Source organism: Crocodylus porosus, unplaced genomic scaffold, assembly GCF_001723895.1.
Source record: "Crocodylus porosus isolate Cpor-Errol unplaced genomic scaffold, CroPor_comp1, whole genome shotgun sequence".
Classification (NCBI taxonomy): Eukaryota; Metazoa; Chordata; order Crocodylia; family Crocodylidae; genus Crocodylus; species Crocodylus porosus.
Window position 1 is genome coordinate 44,129,850 of NW_017728949.1, and position 18,254 is coordinate 44,148,103.

The following is an 18,254-nucleotide window of genomic DNA, read 5'->3' on the forward strand; positions in this document are numbered from 1 at the left end:
CCCTTCCAACCCTAACTTTCTATGAGTCTATAAGTAACAAATTTAAAAATGCAATCCCAAGCAAAACCAAAACTATATTTTGAAATACTCGTCTTTGAAAAAACAAATAATCCATATCCTTAAATGTCCTTAATAGACATACTTTAAATAGATTCCGGTTATAATGAACTGATGTTTTACATTGTAAAAAAAATGCAAGTGAGCTTTACGTAGTATAATTCAGTTCAATGTAAAGTGCCAGACTGCAAGATATTAAATAAACAAGAAAAATGAATATTAAAAATACACCTTAAGATTAATCACTCTTTGGTCATAATTTCTTTTAATAAGTGACATAATAACAACTGCAAATGTTTAGGATATTTTTAGCATTTAACTTATGATAAACTAACTTTTTCCACATGGGACAGGAGGAAAAATGCAATCCTGCAGCATATAACATTTGAAATCACAAAAAAAGAACAAAATAGAAGGTTCAAAGGCTTAGAGGCAAATTAACAAGGATCTTTCTGCCTTACACTGATGCTTACTGGGAAAGTTCCCAGCTGTTCTTGAAGCTCTTCCACCTCTTTTACAAGATCTTGCATATTCTTGTTACTGTGACATTGCCAAATGTTTCTTTCACCATTGTTTTCAGGATAACAAGGCAGGACACTGTTAGCAAATTGCCTACAGAGGGGACAAGTAAATTCTCCTTTGTCCACTGAAAACCCCTGGAGGACCTGGTCATTCTGAAAGAAACAGATATGCAGATAAACTTACTGAAGACAATAACTATGTTTTTGATATTCCATAACTAGATACCAGGTATAAAAAAGGATTTCTCAAACCAAAAAGTGTAGAACAAGAAAAATAAGAATATTCTCTTAATTTGGTAAAAGAGTTCTAATTACCAGGATTCATACACATACTTATTATTGTCCAAAACAATCCCATACTCAGTTTGAAGAACACAAGATGGGACACTGACCACTAAGCAAGCTACCAGAAGATGACTCTTACTCTATTGAATGCATATTTTTTTCAGACAAAACAAGGAAACATTTGACTGTGAGGTCTTAAAGCAACCCAGTGGTTTGATAGAAACCTTTCTTCTACACGCAGTTGAGGAGCTAGGGCTTAGATTTTTTACTAGTTGTTTTTTATTTCCCCCTTTTGAATATCTGTTATTAGTTTTGCTATTTGCCATTAGCAAAAGTCAGATTCACTTGTTAGTAATGGTTAAGTTTCTAAAGCGTATTTCCCCCAAATACTTTAAGATATCTAAAGACATTTGCCAGAAGGAATTGCACATTTCCAGTACTGCAAAGAATCTTAGTAGACTGAAGCAGTAAGTAACCTCCTCTTTTTACCTTCATGAATTGCCTCAGCAATTTCATACTCATGGAGATCTGCACTGTGAGAAGCGTGCTGAATTATCTATAATCAGACATTCAGTCCTGGTACTGAGGTAGTTTGGGCCAAGTTGACAGAATTAGTTTTATAACTATCTGGACCTGTATCTCTAACTTTTCTAACAAGTTTAAATATAAAACTTTTATCTCTTTGAATAATCTTTGGGTGAAGAATGTTAGAAATAGCCACAATGGTTATGGAAATATTTAGTTCCAATCCAAATAGTGACTGCCTATTTAATAATTATGTAAAGTTTGTTTTTTATCAGGAGTTGCATGATGCCAGAAAGAACACTGGAAAGGTAATGGTCTGTTTGGAATGGAAGTCAGAAATCAACACAAAAAGGAGTTTGTGGTAATAATGAAGAAAACATGATCTTTATGGAATGCCATAGATGAGGATTAACCACAAAAAAACTTGATTTCACTTATCAAAATGACAAGACTATCCCTTAAATTATCTTTGAAGTCAAGGGACAAAGATAACAAACCCCCTGGAGACCAAATGAAGAACATCTAGTCCTTCAGGTTCCTTCAAACTGGGCGAATTTTACTGAACAAATGGTGCTGCTGCCAGCTACGAAGCACCATTTACAGTTTTTAGTTTGGCACAAATAGAACAACAAAACCTAGTCAAGAGGAAATTAGAAAAACTTTCTACTTAAAACAAAACAGAATTAGAAACAATGTAGTTTTAAATGTCATGGAAAACAATCATTTACTCGGTTCTACATCACTCTTTTCTTTTATTATATTTTAAAATGTAATAAAATAAAAAAGACAGCTTAAAATATGATGGATGGACTTACTGGCCATATAACAGAGTTGTTAAAAAATAAAGGTTGCATTTGCTTCTTGAATGTAGAGCCTAAGAGTACTACAGAGGCCAAGTGTTCCCAGGAAAGTAGCAGCCCATCTCTTTAACCCATGTAAAGACATATTTTTTCAAACAATTTCTCAATATTTGTTAAATATGCTACACTAAATTACATGAATTTGCACATCCCCTATTCTCCTAGCAGAATTAAAATGTAATTTACACAAGAAAGACTATTCAAGCTCTGTTTTTGTATACATTTATATAAAAATATGCATGTATTTGGAGGTAGACTTTGGCTTTTTTGTTTGAATAGAGACAAGTCCTTGAATTTTTATGAAACCGGGAAACCACCCAATTCGGTTATATTAGCATATATTAAAAGCCCCTAATAATGTAAACCATGCAAAGACTTTATCATCAATAACCTGTAAACTAGGTTATAGGCTACTATAGACCGGGGCTCAAAAAACTATGGCCTACAGGCCGAATCCGGCCTGTGAAGAAATCTGATCCAGAAAGGGGATCAATGGCACAGAGCTCTGCCATGCCACCCATCCTCTCTGCAGCATCTTGCATCAGAGCTGCAACTGTGCTTCCCTTGTTGAAGAGGGGCCGAGTTTCTGCAGAGAGGCTGAGCGTAGGCAGCTGGGCACTCAGAGGGTGGGCAGATGCAGAGACTTATCGCTTGTAGCCATGGCTGGGTCACAAGCTCTGTTTCACATGGGCAAAAGACTACTGACCCCTGCTATAAACAAAAGAAAAATGAATTATTATTATTATTTTTAGGGATTGCAGCTGCTCTGCAAAAGTATTAAAAACTTAAACTATTCCCTTACCATCCTGTGATTTCATGAGTTCATAAGCATTGAGTACATTTTGAAAACAAGTTGTAAGACTCTTCTAACAAAAGTTACTGGACATATAGCTCGGGACCTGCCTAATCTGTGGGGGCTGCTCCAATTTCACAGGCAGAATGTAGGCCCAGGTAGCCTTTTGGTGGCAGAGCATGCCCTCTCACACCCCCTCAAGCGCTGAATGGCTGCAGGGGCTGCCTGTCATATGGCCCCGTCCCTTGCCACTGACTGACTGCAAGGGCTGTCTGTCATGCAGCCCTGCCCCTCACTGCTTATTTGAGAGTGGCAGGGCCACATGACAGGCAGCTCTGGCAGCCAATCATCAGCAAGGGGCAGGGGAAGCAGCCATCTTGTCTGTAGCCCCTTGAGCAAGGAGATTCTCTCCTCACTTCACCACCCCACCAAGCTGCCACAGCATGCTGAGGAGCCAGCATTTTCTTTTCCATAAGATGTTTTTTTCCTGTGGATTTTGTGGGCATTGCTGGATTTCATGGAATCCATGAAATTGTGAATTTAGTAGGTCCCTACATATAGGATATGCAAGTTAAAGAAAAATCATAATGTCAAAATCTTTAAACAAGGTGATTTAATTTACTGAAATGTCAAGGATGTTTTGATAGGTCAGTATAGTCAAGTACAAACAAAATTATGTTAATAATAATGTTAAGATATAATTAAAAAATCTAAGAAACTATGATTCTAGACATACGATAAGGAAAGTCCCACCACCAATGAAAATAAATAAGTCAAACTTATTTCCACTGAAAGTAAGTGGAATTTCCGCATTGATCTTAATGAATATCAGGCCCAACAATTACAGGTGTTTTATAGAAGTGGAAATTAACTCACTCTTAATGACTCCATGTAAGACTTATGACAATCTATGTGTAACGTATGACCACAAGTTTGCACATAAACACCTCCTTCCCAGCCTATTGACACTGCTTGCAAACAGGAACTCTAGAAAAAATAAACAGTATATACATACATGAAGTTAGTAAGATATTCACATGTTTCCAACTAAACCTACACATACATACACTACAATATCAAATATTTCTTCTGCTATTATAGAGCTTTCAGTTAAAGTAATATTTCCTCTATAGAGTTATTACACTTTACTTGTTAATGAAAACCAACTGTAATCTCTTATTAAATTTATAATACTGAAAATGTCATGCCTCCAAGATAGTGATAAAATTAAAAAACAATAAAATAATGCAGCTACATGAACATTTTATTGCCCTGGAGCTTTCACAATAATACTGCAGGTAACCACAATGTGGTTTTTCCAATTTGATTTCTGTACCTTATCTTGTACACCTCTCCTCTACACCTACACTACATATTACTTTGACATTACAGTAACCTTTACTTAAAGAATAGCATGTGTTTGCTGTATTATACAGATTTAAGGTAAAGTGTCTTGCCCTCAAAGCAGAGAAGAGAGCACAGAGGAAAAAAAGGAGAGGAATCCCAGGCTGCAGCCTACTCTGCAGAAAGACCTGCAACTTCTGCAAATGGATCTGTGGCTTAAGGATTGGCCTCTTAAGTAATCTCAAGACCTATCAATGAGCTGTGGTAGAGATCATCTTTAAACTGAGGGATTGCCAATGATGATATAACGCATTCTGCTGTAGAAGTGCACATTTCCTTTCTTCATACAAGACAATGAGGAACTGGCCTACTATATTTAATTCAGAGTTAGTAATGTAATTGCATCATAAGGTTTTGAACACAGGTGAAATTGTTTAATTTATAAAAAGACTACAATTATATAGCTAAATTCCCATTGTTTTTAAAAAATGAATTAAAGGTCCTTATTTATCTTGTTAAATGCTTTAAAATACTGTTAGGAATACTGAATACATGGAAAGAGAATGTGGCACAATGAATTAATGCAAAAGTTTAAGCTGTGCAGATTTATAATCAACCCTTGACCCAGGTCAAGTAATTTTTTGTATTTAGTGGTACTCAACCTATCTGGTCTTGTGGACTGGATGAGTGGCATGGGGCCAGTCCATGGGCCAGACCAGTTTGCGGATGTGATCCAGTCATAAACAGGTCCAACCTCAGCTGCACTTTAGAACAATCTAGCACACAGGACCACACCAACTGGCCTGCAGGGCCACCTATGGATTCAGGAATCTGGCAGCAGGAGAGCAGCAATTAATGCTGCCATTGCCACCCTGCTACTAAATCTGCAGGCATATGCAGAGAAAAATGGGCCCAACGACAGCACTTTGCAGTTCAGCAACACTGTAGTCATAGTCATGGTAAATGCCAATTGCCCGCATTTAAAACAGCAGAGTTTGATGACTGGATATGTATGCTACTCAACAGCAATGGAAGACACTAGGGAACTGAGCCAAAACTGACAAAATTATGAGGAGAAATAATACATATAGTATATCTACTTAAGAATCAGTTTTATTACACTGTCAATTCCTGAACACAATGCTGGGTTGCCTGTTTTTTGCTACTATAGCTCCTCTGTCTCTTCCTGTATTTGAGCAGCTAGTACTTTGCATTATTTTGCTCATTCCAACTTGACACCTGTAAAGTTTTACAGAACTTTGACCTAGAACAACCTATTGCCTTAACCATAAGAGCTTCTTCTTCCAGCATATTTCTGATTCAGCAAACAAACTGCATGGTGAATTAGGCAAAGTTGTACAATGGACAAGTGCCAGAAAACATTTGCCTTGTTCAAAGAAATCTGCTATTTCATGTGTTTGATGAGACTGGTCTGCAGCATTGCTAAAACAGTGTTGGACTGTCTCTTTAGTGAATATACATTGTGGCTGGGGGGAGTGGGGAGAGGATGTGGTGGAACTGAGAGAGAGTATGTTATCTACTGCCCTTGGAAGAGAAGTAAAAGGATCAGAGCAGGAGGCGAATCCATGCTTGATAAAGCCTCCCCTCCTGTGTCTCATCAGGTCAGCAAAAATTGCTGATGGCGGGGCAAGAATGGGGATACAATGCCCCTAGAAAGGAGACGAAAGGAGCCAAACAGAGGAAGAGTATGATAGACTAGCTTTACTATCCCCATTGCTTCCCCATGTTCCTCAAGCATCTTGCTTTTCCAGCTCCATCACTCTCCTTCTTAGTTGCAGATGAGCTGTGTTTTCAGTGCTGCAGGTCTGACAGATCAGTGATTTTTTACGGAATCAGAAATAATTTTTTTAGTTAAGACAAATGGGCTGAACTCAGTCAGCTTTCTACCTTTCCTGGGGAGCTGTGAAAGTGAATACAGTATTAAAAGAAGATATGGCTTATGTTGTTCTTGCATACTGGGGCCAGTGCAGATCAAAGATAAAACAGGATGACCATCCCTCAGAAGTAAATGAGACCTGGGATTTTAGCTAGTGAATCTTGCACTGTAAGGGAAAGATTGAAGTCTTTGCAAATAAAGGTTCCTTTCTATCCTAACTCAGCAGGGTGCAGATTTAAAGCATTCAGAAGCAAGCTACATACTGGGGGTACAATAAGGTTCTATACACCTTGCAAGGTCTATTGTAGAACCTTGTGAACCTGCAATGGGCCCGGGGTCATATATCTGGTATGTGAGGTGGGCAGGTTTATTAGATTCCTACATAGTATTAAGCTAATCAAGTTATGGCCTGTTGCTTAAATAAATGAACTACAGACTACCCAACTGCCAAATCTCAAAATTACAACTATTAAGGCATTACAGCCTTGGGTCCTCCCTCCAGCTCTTTTGAAGCCTAAAATAACTGAACCATTGTGATGTAATGTTCAGGGGGCAGGAACTATTTCCTGACCAATAACAAATCTCCTTCACTGGAGGCTTCAAAAAGAAGTTGTATAGTCATTTGTTTAGGATGGTTTACAAATAACAAACCCAGCATCTATGCAGGGGGGTGGAACCTGTGAGGTTTCTTCCTCCTCTATGATTCCACGATTATAAGATATAAATGCATAAAAATTTCAAATGAAAAGGTAAAACAAAGAAAAAAAATACCTTCTGTTGTGCAATCTCTTGTGAAATTTCTGCTCACAGAAAATAAACATAGAACACGAGTCCTATTTTATAACTTCTGACAATTTTTACAACTTAAGTAATATCTTTATCTCCTGAAATCTTCTACTGTATCTGTCATTAGGGGAAAGACACCACTGCTGAGGGCACAGCTGATCAACAAAATGATTTCTTTTTGCTTAGCTCAGCTGAACAAGTCATTCAAGACACTAACAGATGTTTCTCTTTTTATGCCAGTAACAAATTTAAGGATTAGTTCTTTCATGCAGAGACATTTTTAGCACAGTAGTGATCTAGAAACTTAAAAGCAGAAACAACTAATCCAACTAGCGCCTGAATTAGAAGAGAAGTTTTTCAAAGCAGAAAGCATTAAGTCTCTGAGTCATTGTAGTATCTTCTAGAATTTTTTTAAAACACTCAATGCAGCTTCACAGACAGGGTTACAGGATTTAATTTATCACGACGTACATGTCAGTAAGATCAAGGGGTTTTTGAAGAAAATAGTTTTTCATTAAATCCCCTGAGATGTGTGTCGCGAAAAAAGTACACAGTTACTGAGCACCTAGAGTACAGTTTCTTTAACAAACACTTAAATAAAAAGTAACTGTTCACTGACAATTTGAAGTACAAGCAAAGCCAGGAGCAGTAACATTAACAAAGTACATATCTGCCAAACTTTTCACTATGTTAATGGCAACAGCTCAAAGTGAGTGCCCTACAAGTGTCCATGTTGCGTTATATAAAACAGTAAATGGATGTTAGCATAACTTCCTACAATGAAAGGTGACATGTCTAAATGATATGGTGCTAACTCAGTAACAACAAAATTGAAAACTACAAATTAATATTTGACTATGAAAACCTATTTAAACAGAAAAGATTTCTTGACAGATTAAAAAACTTAAAATTATTTATTTTTCTTCAAGTAATACCTTTCAGTGCTAACATTTGTGCATTTGCACTCAGTCAGGGAAGAGAGATTTTTTTCCCTTTGAAAATTCACCAAATTTAAACATGTACAGCAAAACCAATAATAAATTATAGCAGATTGTCCTTCTCATATATATTAAAAAAAACAAGCTGCCACCAATTGGTTGATTTCAATGTCTTATTTAAGAAGTGTGTGCTACCAATAGATTAAAGGGTAGCCACCAATGGTACTAGAGTTAAGACAGAAGCAGGTTTTCTGTTTAAATTTTGAGTATCTGTACATTTGTGGTTTCGCTGGGAGAGCTACTGCTCTCTTAGGAGAAACCATGAATTTACAGATACTCCGGCTTTTTCTCACAAAGTAAAAATGGCCACTCCAGGAGAAAAATAACCTGGGCACAACCTGAGTTTCTCTATGGAGAGTGAATGCCTATACATGCTGACAACACAGGTAGACCACGGGCTGCCTGGGTTAGCCAATCAGGGCTGCACTAGTCACTGCTGTCATCTGTTGCCAGGCAGAATAAGGGAGCCTAAAAAACATACTGAGATGTGTATACAGGGCCACCCCCTGACTGCGGTGTCAGCACTGCAGGCTCTTGACTCTTCAAAGACTCAGGATTGAAATGTCTGTACACGTGGCTCTGGTTAAGTTTTTCTACCATGAGAACAAACCTAGGAGAATTCTCCAAGACTATCTAAATGTTTGTACGCAGGCTTGGACCAGCCTGGATACTGCTATGCCAGCTGAGACCTAAGGGTATGGTCCATGGAGCTAATTTGGTATTATCTGGTCCAGCAGGTCCAAAGTCTACCTTCCATTCCCACCGAGATTTATTTTTAATATTTTTATTTGTATATTTATTTAACAATTTTGTTTCCTACATACATAATGTAAGGAGTATCTACACAGAAGGTTATTATTGGGCTAGACCTGTTGAGTTCAGTGACAAAAAACAGCTACAAATGTTAACAACTAAAAAAGTTCTTAGACTTTGTTTTTGGTATTTGGGAATGTGCATTGGGCTGCTGGGAGAATTAAAGAGGAGTCCAGCTGTTACATATAAAATGCAGAGCAAAGATCAAGAGAAAAAGGAACTTCTCACCCATTATTACCCACTTGTATAGGGGAAAGTGCAGTAAGATGGCATCAGAGGGCCCTGAGTTCAAGTCTCTTCTTATACTGGCCATTGACAACATTTCTTGTGCATTCTTGTTAGCCTTGCATAAAATCCCTGTCCTAAACGGGACTAGTATTCCTTTCTTTTGCAGTAAGATCCAAGACATTGAACGAAGTAATTTCTACTAGCTCTGTAAAGAGAACTAGATCTCTAATACATCAGAATTTAGCATCAGTCACTTGCCCATATAGGTAACTATTATTTCGGCAAAAAACTGCAGGATATTTTGTGAAAATTTCATTCTGTAGGGTTTCATTTGCTTATGCAGAATACGTTGGATACGGATGAATTAGGTATTCAATTAAAAAACAAGGTACTTAACTAAATTAAAATACTTCCCACCATTTTTATTTCAACACTAACAATTGTTTTGCCAACATTCAGAATTAACAAAAGTTCTATATACAGCAAATGTAATGATTAAACAACTTAGCAAATACTAATTCAACTAATGTTTTCACACAGCACTGAAACAGGGTGGCACTGCCTCTTCTCAATACTTACATCTTTAAAGTACCGCTGTAATGTTGTAAGTCTCACATCGTGTACTGTTGCACATGTGTCCCAAGGGTATATTTGCTCCTCTTCAGTGGTTGGCAGTTTCTTTGGCTCAGTGCTGTTGCGGCATTGCCCCAAGACTACAGAGAAAGGAGGTAAGAAGGAATAAAACGGACAATAATATGCCAGCGAACTGAGAAAAAATAAAAAGCTGCCAAAAGAAATTCTGGTTTATCACCATGTGCATCATAAAAAAGAGCTTTGTTTCTGCTGGTATTAGAAATGGTAGATAAGACTATTAAAGAAACCATGTGCTAAAAGTAGTATCTGATTAAATGAATGAATACACAGTGTTAGATATTCCTCCCCCTGCTTTTGTTTTTGGTGTGTTTGTTTGTTTGTTTTTGCTTTCTTTCTTGATACCTAGGTTCTAGGTTTACATTGTGAGGTTTCCCTCTTGCATTTTTTAAGAGCGACTTAAATGGGCAACACTATGGCAGAGGGTAAGCTTGGGGCCAGGTCTCCCATCAGCCTGATCACCTGTCTAGGTAGGGCAGTCCACCCAGTCTCACCTGCGACAACTTGCTGTTCCATAAATTGATGTAAAATGCGGGATACTGCCCATTTTACTGCCCTGATGCCAGGGGGTGCTGTATACAACCCTGACTTCCCCTTATCGCATCCCATGCCTGGCAGATAGTATCCAAATTGTTCTCACAGCTCCAGCTTAAGGCTGAGCCAAACTCAGTCCACTGTTGGGCCTCTCTCGCACTGCCCCTTTCAGGGACACATTCTCTCACTGGGGCCTCTTCCACTCTGACCTCTCTCACCAGGCCTCTTGCATGCTGCTCCTCACTGAGCCACTCTCAACCTGCCCAGCTCAGGACCCTTGGGTCATCAGGCTTAACTACTTTCATACTGGCCAGTCTCCACGCAGCCTTTCGAGTTGCTTGAGCTTCCCAAATCTATGTGGTACCGGCCTTGTGCCTCACACTGGGATGACTTTGCCTCTAGCCCCTCGCTGGGCCACACCGTGTATTCAGCTACTCAAAGTTCTTAACTTCTGACCCAAACTCGGCCTCACCACATCTGAGGACTTATCAGGGTCTCCTTCGGACCTGACACTTGGTCTTACCATGCCTAAGGACTTACTGGGGTCTTGGCCTCTGGCCCTATTGCATCCTCAGGCATCCACAGACTAACCTTGGCCTAACTGCCTCCTCCCTGAGGTCTCAACTTATGCCCTCTTGCTAGGGGCTCACAGCTACACCCTCTCACTAAGGCCTTCACTCATGTTATTACGTTTGTAGGGTTTGGTCCGTGTGCTGCCCTTCAGGCTGCCACTATAGCCCTACTCAATACACCCTTGACGCACAGTCCAACAGGCCACCAGTGTGCACCCTACTCTGTGTGGGCCACCTCACATCTTCTGCCTGCTCACTGGGGCCTCCGGGCTCTTGCAGCCCATGGGGCTCAGGTGTCTGTAGATGTGCCTGGCCCCTGTGCTTGCCCCTAGATCTGGGTAACCCACCAGGATGTGGGGGCTAGGTAGGGCTTTAAGGTGCCCCTAGCTTGCCTTTCATCAGGGAGGTAACTGTGCCCTCTTTCCTGTAATGACAGATTCAGTAGAAGGGACCTTTATTTGCAAATGCCTGGCATTTCTGGGGGACTTTCCTGCCACAGCCAGGCCCACCAAACCACCCTTCCCCAGCAGGGCACAGTTTTCAGTCTTACTCAGGACCAAGCAGGCCTACCTGCCCTGGTCTCCTCCCTACTGGGTTACTTGTTATTCCTGGGCTGCTGCTGGCTGCCTCTCACTCAGTTTCAGCCTCCTTCAATCTAGCCTGCTGTCTCGCTGAGCCTTTCTTCCCCTAAACAGTGATGTCCCCGTCCCCCATAGAGAGGACCTACAGCCTCCTTAGGCCCTGGCCCCACCTCCAGGCCAGCCGGGGTACCAGACAGCTCGTCATGGCTCAGGCCTACCCCTCACATTGGGCGTTATTGCCCTTTAGCCTTCCGGCCCTGGCCCTGTTGCACTGCCCAGTCAGGGTGTTCTGAACCCAACACTGCAGCAGCTGACCTCCTTAGGCAGCAGTGATCCCCTTCTGGGCTCCACCCTACAACCCTCTCACTCTAGGCTTGCTTAGAGCTTCTGAGATCTTAATAACCTGGCTCTACTCTCAGCTGAACTCTGCTGAGCTGCAGGCCTCACCCTTGCCTGTTCTAAATCATGGGCTTGCCTAGCCCCTGTGTAGGCCCACAAACAATAAGCCTCTTTCCAGGCTGGGCCTTGTTCTCTTTAGGTCCAAAGCCTTCTCAGGGATTGGGGCCTCACTGGGCCCCTAGGAACCTCCTGCCATCCCTATAGTTCCTCTCTTACCTCTATGAATGCCACATGCCCCCAGAGGCTGGGGGGTACACAGCAACAGCCCACAGGCAGTGGCAGCAATGTTGGCAGCAGTGAGCAGGGAGCTCCCACAGGCAGCCACAGCAGTTCTGGCAGCAGGCCAAGCAGGGAGATCCCACAGACAGCCGTGGCAGAGTCAGCAATGTCAGGGGTAGGGACAGCACTGACCAGCAGTTGGCAACAACCCGCAGACACCACCAGAAGCATTGGCGGCAGCCAGCGGCGATCAGGGACCACCCACAGACACTGCCAGCGGTGTCAGCAGTGAGGGGCCGGGGGCAAGCAGCGACCACCTGCAGGTGCCATCATCAGTGATGAAAGCGCTTTTCGCTGGGGGTACACATGTATCGGTATGCACCCCACTATGCGTTGCCAATGCTTACCTCCAAGGTGTTATAAGCAGCAGCTTAGCCTGGTGTTGTTGCTCCCTGGCTGCTTGCAACTGACTGCTGGCTCAGCCCTGTGGGCCTAGATCTAACATGGCCACCTCATCAGAGCTGGCCCACATCTGCCGGCTGCCTAATCTCAGCTTTAAAGTAGCAGCCACCAAAGGTGCCCTGCCACAAACACAAACAAACTAACCTCAATCTGCAACCTCATAGAAATTACCAAGTATTTAGCTTCTTAAGCCTGCAGATCTACCTAACAGAGTACCATCTAGGTAAATGCACACTTCTCACATTCTCTGGCTCTAGCTCCAAGTACATTAGGGTTGTGCGAAAGAGCACCTTTCCACTTCGACTTCCGCTTCAAGATTTCAAAGGAACAGTGTTTCGTTTCGAGTTTCGTATTGTTTTGAAATCATTGTTCCATTTCGTTTTGTCGAAACTGTTTCAACGTTTTGCCCATAGGGTATAATGGGAAAGCATGAAACTGCCTTTGTTATTTCTAGCCTGATTCGGATTAAACTTGCAGGTCGGTAGCCCCTTCTGAGGGCATGAAGCCTGCCAAGTTTCAAGGAGACAGGTGCAGAGATTTCTGGGAAACTGCACCTCAAGGTGCCAACAAGCAAAACTGTCACTTGCTGGCAGCAGCTGCCTCCTGTTATCTGGCAGGTAGATCTGGGGGCCCACACCTCTGGGAGGGCTGTGCCAGACTCCTCCTAGGGATGTGGCCCCTGATCTGCCGGCTGGATGACAAGAGGCTGCTGCCGCCACCTGGGACTGGCACTAGGCACAGCCGGCACACAGCACCAGGAAGATTGGTGTTGCCATTGGCCCCAGGCTGCAGGAGCAGACTCCTGTGATCCGGAAGGCAGATCAGGGGCCTGAGCCCCCAGGAGGAGTCTGGCACAGCCTCTGCAGCCCTCCCGGGGGTGTGGGTAGGCCCCCAATCTGCCTGTCAGATGACAGGAGGCTGCTGCTGCTGGCTGGGGCCAGTGGCAGCACCAACCTCCCCAGCCCTGAGTGCAGGTTGCATCCAGTATGGGTCCCAGGAGGCAAGAGCAGCCTCCTGTCATCCATCAGACAGATCAGGGGCCACACCCCCGGGAGGAGTTCAGCGCAGCCCTGTAGCCCTCCAGAGGTGTGGGCCCCTGGATCTGCCTGCTGGATGACAGGAGGCTGCTCCTGCTGCCTGGGACCAGTGCTGGGCACAGCCCACACCCTGTGCCAGGAAGACTGGTGCTGCCGCTAGCTTCAGCCGGCAGTACTGTCATCCAACACGCAGATCTGGAGGCCTGCACTCCCCTTGAGGGCTGGGGGCTGTGCCAGAATCCTCCCGGGAGGCACAACCCCTGGATCAGCACAGGATGACAGGAGGCTGCTGCTGCCAGCTGGGACCAGTGCTAAAGCCAAGCCCGACTTTGAAGCTCAAAACTTTTTGAAACTTTTGAAACGTTTTGAGTGCCCTTGTTTCATTTTAAAGCTGTTTAGAAGGCTTTTGTTTCATTTCAATTTTGTTGTTTCGAGCTCAAAATGCATCAAAACAGTTTTGACTCAAAACACCGGCCGAGATTTTGTACAGCCCTAAAGTATATTAGCCAAGCAGTAGTAGATAAGCACTCTAAAAACATTAGTTGTTCCCAAAATCCCTTTTATCATACCAGAAGATGCTTGTAATAGCACAACTAGCCCTGTAGGTCGATCTTCAGTAGAAGGGCCACTCTGTCCACAAATAACACAATCATACACTGCTTCAGAAACATGCTGTTCTGATGTGGCTATCTCCATGGCAATATCGGCATCCGGCGATTCTAAGAAATGAAGACAAATTTTGAAGTTTAATAGAAATACGAAATATTTAAAAAGCAATAAACATTTTACGTTTAAGTCTTTCTAAAATGTCATTAAGTGCCCAATTAAAGAATCACAGGGAAAAACACAGAAGTCTGCTTAGAATTAACCATGGTACTTCAAGCAGTAAGTACAGATGAGTACTGAAGCACAAACATTCTGAGAAGAATAAAAACTACTGCCTCAAAGAACTCAATGTTCACCTTCAGTTTATATAAGAAAGCCATAGCTCTGAAACTGTAGTTTCTTCTACATAATTAGATTCCATTGATTCCCTATCAAAACCTGAAGAAGCAAGAGTGAAGGGTGATGAATGTGAATCTCTATTGACTTAATTCATAATTAACGTGTCTTTCTCCAATTATTATCAAAATAAAACCTGGAGATCTTTGAAAAACATTTTAAAGGAGGGGACGCATGTCAAGAAGAATTAGTTAATTAAAAAGTATCAGAACCTCTCCATGGAGTTGGACATCAGATCTAGCTAGTGTGCCAAGAAAATAACATGTAGACACATGAACTGAGCTCCAGATAAAACATACACATAGTACAGAGATGGAAACACATATACAACATGCAGAAGTTAGACAAAAATCAGCAGAATGTGTTCCAACACTTTGAGAACCAATAAACATTCACATTCATAACTTGTTGATATAAACAGTTTGATTTGTCTTCATATGCTATGAAAACATATGGCATTACTTTTTAATAGAAAAAGATAGTGGGTTTTCAAGCTCTTCCGAAAAGCATTAATTTTTTATCAAGATAATATACTAAGTCCTAATAAACTGAGCATATTCATTCCGTAATAAATATAATTTAAGGAGAAAATATACAGATAAATCTAACAGGATTGTACAAGATGAATTTTGGAAAGCACATACCATTGAAAATTTGAGGATGGATTCATAAAACCTGTTATGTCGTGCACCATTGTAAAACACCATCCAGCTCTCAGGATCTGGTTTTCATAGACTCTCAGCAGGTATCTTCCTAGCAAGGCAGCTAAACCTTTTTTCAAATTAAATAAGCCACCTTAATAAAAAGTAACCTAATTTCCAAAGGTGGTTGTTGTGGCAGCACAGTGTGGGATGCTACTATGCAGAGCCACCTGCCTCACTGTGCCAGGCCCAAAACTATGCTTTGGGAGTCTCCCCTGGGGAGCCTACAGCCCCTCTTCCTGGAGAACATCTGCAGACCTGGGGTAACAATGCCACCACCCAGGCACTGGTCTCTGGTAGGGCTCTGGTCTCTGGTAGGGCTTGTGTGCCTAGGGCACACAAGACCCAGCAAGCCTTGAGGGTGCTTTGCCCACAGTAATACTTTGGGGTGCTTCTATCAGCCCAAAGCATCCCAAAATAGCCTCAGGTACCGGAGAAAGATAAAAAGCCAAGCCTAACTTTGCTGGCGAAGCAAAAGGCCTGCCTCTCCCCAGTAATCCACAGCCAGGCACACTCTAACCCGATACCTTTATTGATCAGAGTGGGAGTGGGGGGTGGGGCTAGAACAAGGAAGTTAGAATACCTTTTGAGCAAACAAAGTAAATTGAGCCTTTGCAGATATTGGATGCAATGATCCTTTTAAGACATGCCTACCTATACTTATTTCTAGACTTCTGGCTAGTTTCGGTCTTTACTTACAGAGAATCATCCAGGCTGCACCTGGATGTTGCTTGTGGCTTTTCAAAATGCCCGCAGGAGGAAGAGGAAAGCCCTCCCCTCCCACTATGAATTTTATCTGGCCAGGTCACCTGAACGACCAGCCAGTACTAAGAAGAAACCCAGGAGATACAGGAGTCACCGGTTTTGTCCCAAGCAAGTGGAAGAGAGGGGGATTTCTTCCGTCATCATTTACAGAACTAAACAATTTTTAAAAGACTGTGGGTTTTCAAGCTCTTCTGAAAATCAGGACTCTCATTTAGGCACTTAAATATTAATTTAGGAGCCAACATACCCCTTATAAACCTGGGGTTTAAAAAAATATGTCTGTAGTTTTTATTACCAGGTACTGTAAAATCTGTGCTTGTAACTTCAACATAACTGTGATCACTGTAAAATGCTTGCAGGTAAAGTTTCATACACAGGTAGAAAAGTACAAGTCTTTTTAGATTCTCTTGCTTAAAGGAAGCCCAGAAAGAAATTCCGTGGACAAAGATACAATTCAATGGTATGACTATTAAGTACTATCAAACTTAAAGTCAAAACTACTAAGCCAAAAAGCTGTCTGTGAGGCTGTCAAGGTCTCCTCTAAAAGGGAGGACTAGAAATAGAACCAATAATCCTAATTGGCTTAAAAACAAAGATGTTCTATTCTTTATAGATGATCCTTTCCCAGTTGCTTAGGGATGTTTGTGCTTATTTTGCCCTTACAAGATAGAAACAGATGAAAATTTTGTTTGGTTAGTTTAAACTAAACTCTGCCTTGGGAACTGAATTTACAAAAAGAGGAAGAGATCCTCACCCCTGCACAAGCCTCTGTATGCTGGGGGGAAAGGGAATTGAATATGGGAGACCTGAAAGCTTCAGTTGCAAAAGAGCGTGTCATTTGGTACAATACAAATCCACCCCAGTGCAGACCCTGCAAAAAGTACTTATTAGACTAAGAATTGCCCACTGCAGGCTTGTTCAACATACGGCCCACCAAGCCGTTATCTGAGGCCCACGGTGCTGCAACGGGAAACAAAAGTAAACACCGTTTACTTTTGTTCCCACCCCTTGTCCCTCTCCCAGCCCCTGGCCAGCTTCCTAATGGCTACTGAAGGGTTGGGGAAGGGACAATGTTCCCACACGCACCACATCAGCTTGACAGTGCCGATGTGGTGCATGTGGGAAGAAGAGTAGCCATGTGCCGCTCAGGACAGGATGAGCCCAGCCAGAGCAGCAGGGGCTCAGCTGCACTTTCCCCCGACCTGAGCTGGTCAGTCCCAAGTGGCACACCGCTCTGCCGCCACTTCTGCTGGCTGGTGCTGACCCGGGTGGGTCTGTCCCATCTGGAACAGCATGCAGCTGAAGCAGACTTCCCACGTGCTGCTGGGGATGGGAGGAGCCCGGGTGGGTCGGCATCGGCCAGCAGAAGTGGCGGTGGAGCCATGTGCCGCTCAGGACTGACCAGCGCAGGTAGGGGGAAAATGCAGTTCAGCTCCTGCTGCTCCGGCCGGGCTCGTCCCATCCCAAGCAGCACATGGCTCCGCCGCTGCTTCTGCTGGCTGGTGCTGACCTGGGCCGGTCTGTTCCACCCAGAGCAACACGCAGCTGAAGTCAGATTCCCAAGTGCTGCTGGGGATGAGAGGAGCCTAGCCGAGTCGGCACCAGCCAGCAGAGAGAGCGGCGGAGCCATGTGCCGCTTGGGACTGACCAGCGCAGGCAGGGGGAAAATACAGCTGAGCCCCTGCCGCTCTGGCCAGGCTCATCTCGTCCCCAGCAGCTCATGGGAACCTGGCTTCAGCTACATGCTGCTCTGGATGGGACTGACCCAGCTGGGTCAGCACCAGCCAGGAATAGTGGCATGTAGCTGAAGCCGGCTTCCCACATGCTACTGGGGATAGGAAGAGCCTGGCCAGGTCTGCACTGGCCAGCAGATTGGTATAACATGACAAGCCTATGGCTGGGGAGGGGTCAAGCTCCCTAGATCTGAGACCTGATGCAGGCTATGACACAGAGACTCACTCTGGAACAACGTGCTAATAAACTTGTGTCTGTGCCTGCCAGGAACCCAAGTAGCAGGTGGCCTTCAAAATGTTTTTATCCTACTAAAATATGCCTTACTTTGTGAGAGTCATTGCCTCTATATGAGAAAGCAGAATCATAGCCACTGAACTACATTCATGCCCTGTGGGAATAATCACAATTCAGCAAAATGGGCCAGAAGGAAAAGCCACAGTTCTAAGTGTGCACACTAAATGAGGCCATGAAAGAGTCAGAAGCACAACCT

At 43.0% G+C, this 18,254-nt stretch overlaps 1 protein-coding gene across 1 annotated transcript in view; it reads right to left on the reverse strand.

Moving 5' to 3' along the window:
- UBR3 (ubiquitin protein ligase E3 component n-recognin 3 (putative)) overlaps positions 1 to 18,254 on the reverse strand; it is a 239,638-nt gene that overhangs the window by 75,588 nt on the left and 145,796 nt on the right. Inside the window, exons 23-26 of the mRNA XM_019553730.1 lie at positions 14,132 to 14,281; positions 9,687 to 9,820; positions 3,918 to 4,028; positions 531 to 731 (exon numbers count right to left, since the gene is read on the reverse strand). Of these exons, the coding sequence (XP_019409275.1) occupies positions 531 to 731; positions 3,918 to 4,028; positions 9,687 to 9,820; positions 14,132 to 14,281 (596 nt within the window). The remainder of the gene's footprint in view (positions 1 to 530; positions 732 to 3,917; positions 4,029 to 9,686; positions 9,821 to 14,131; positions 14,282 to 18,254) is intronic.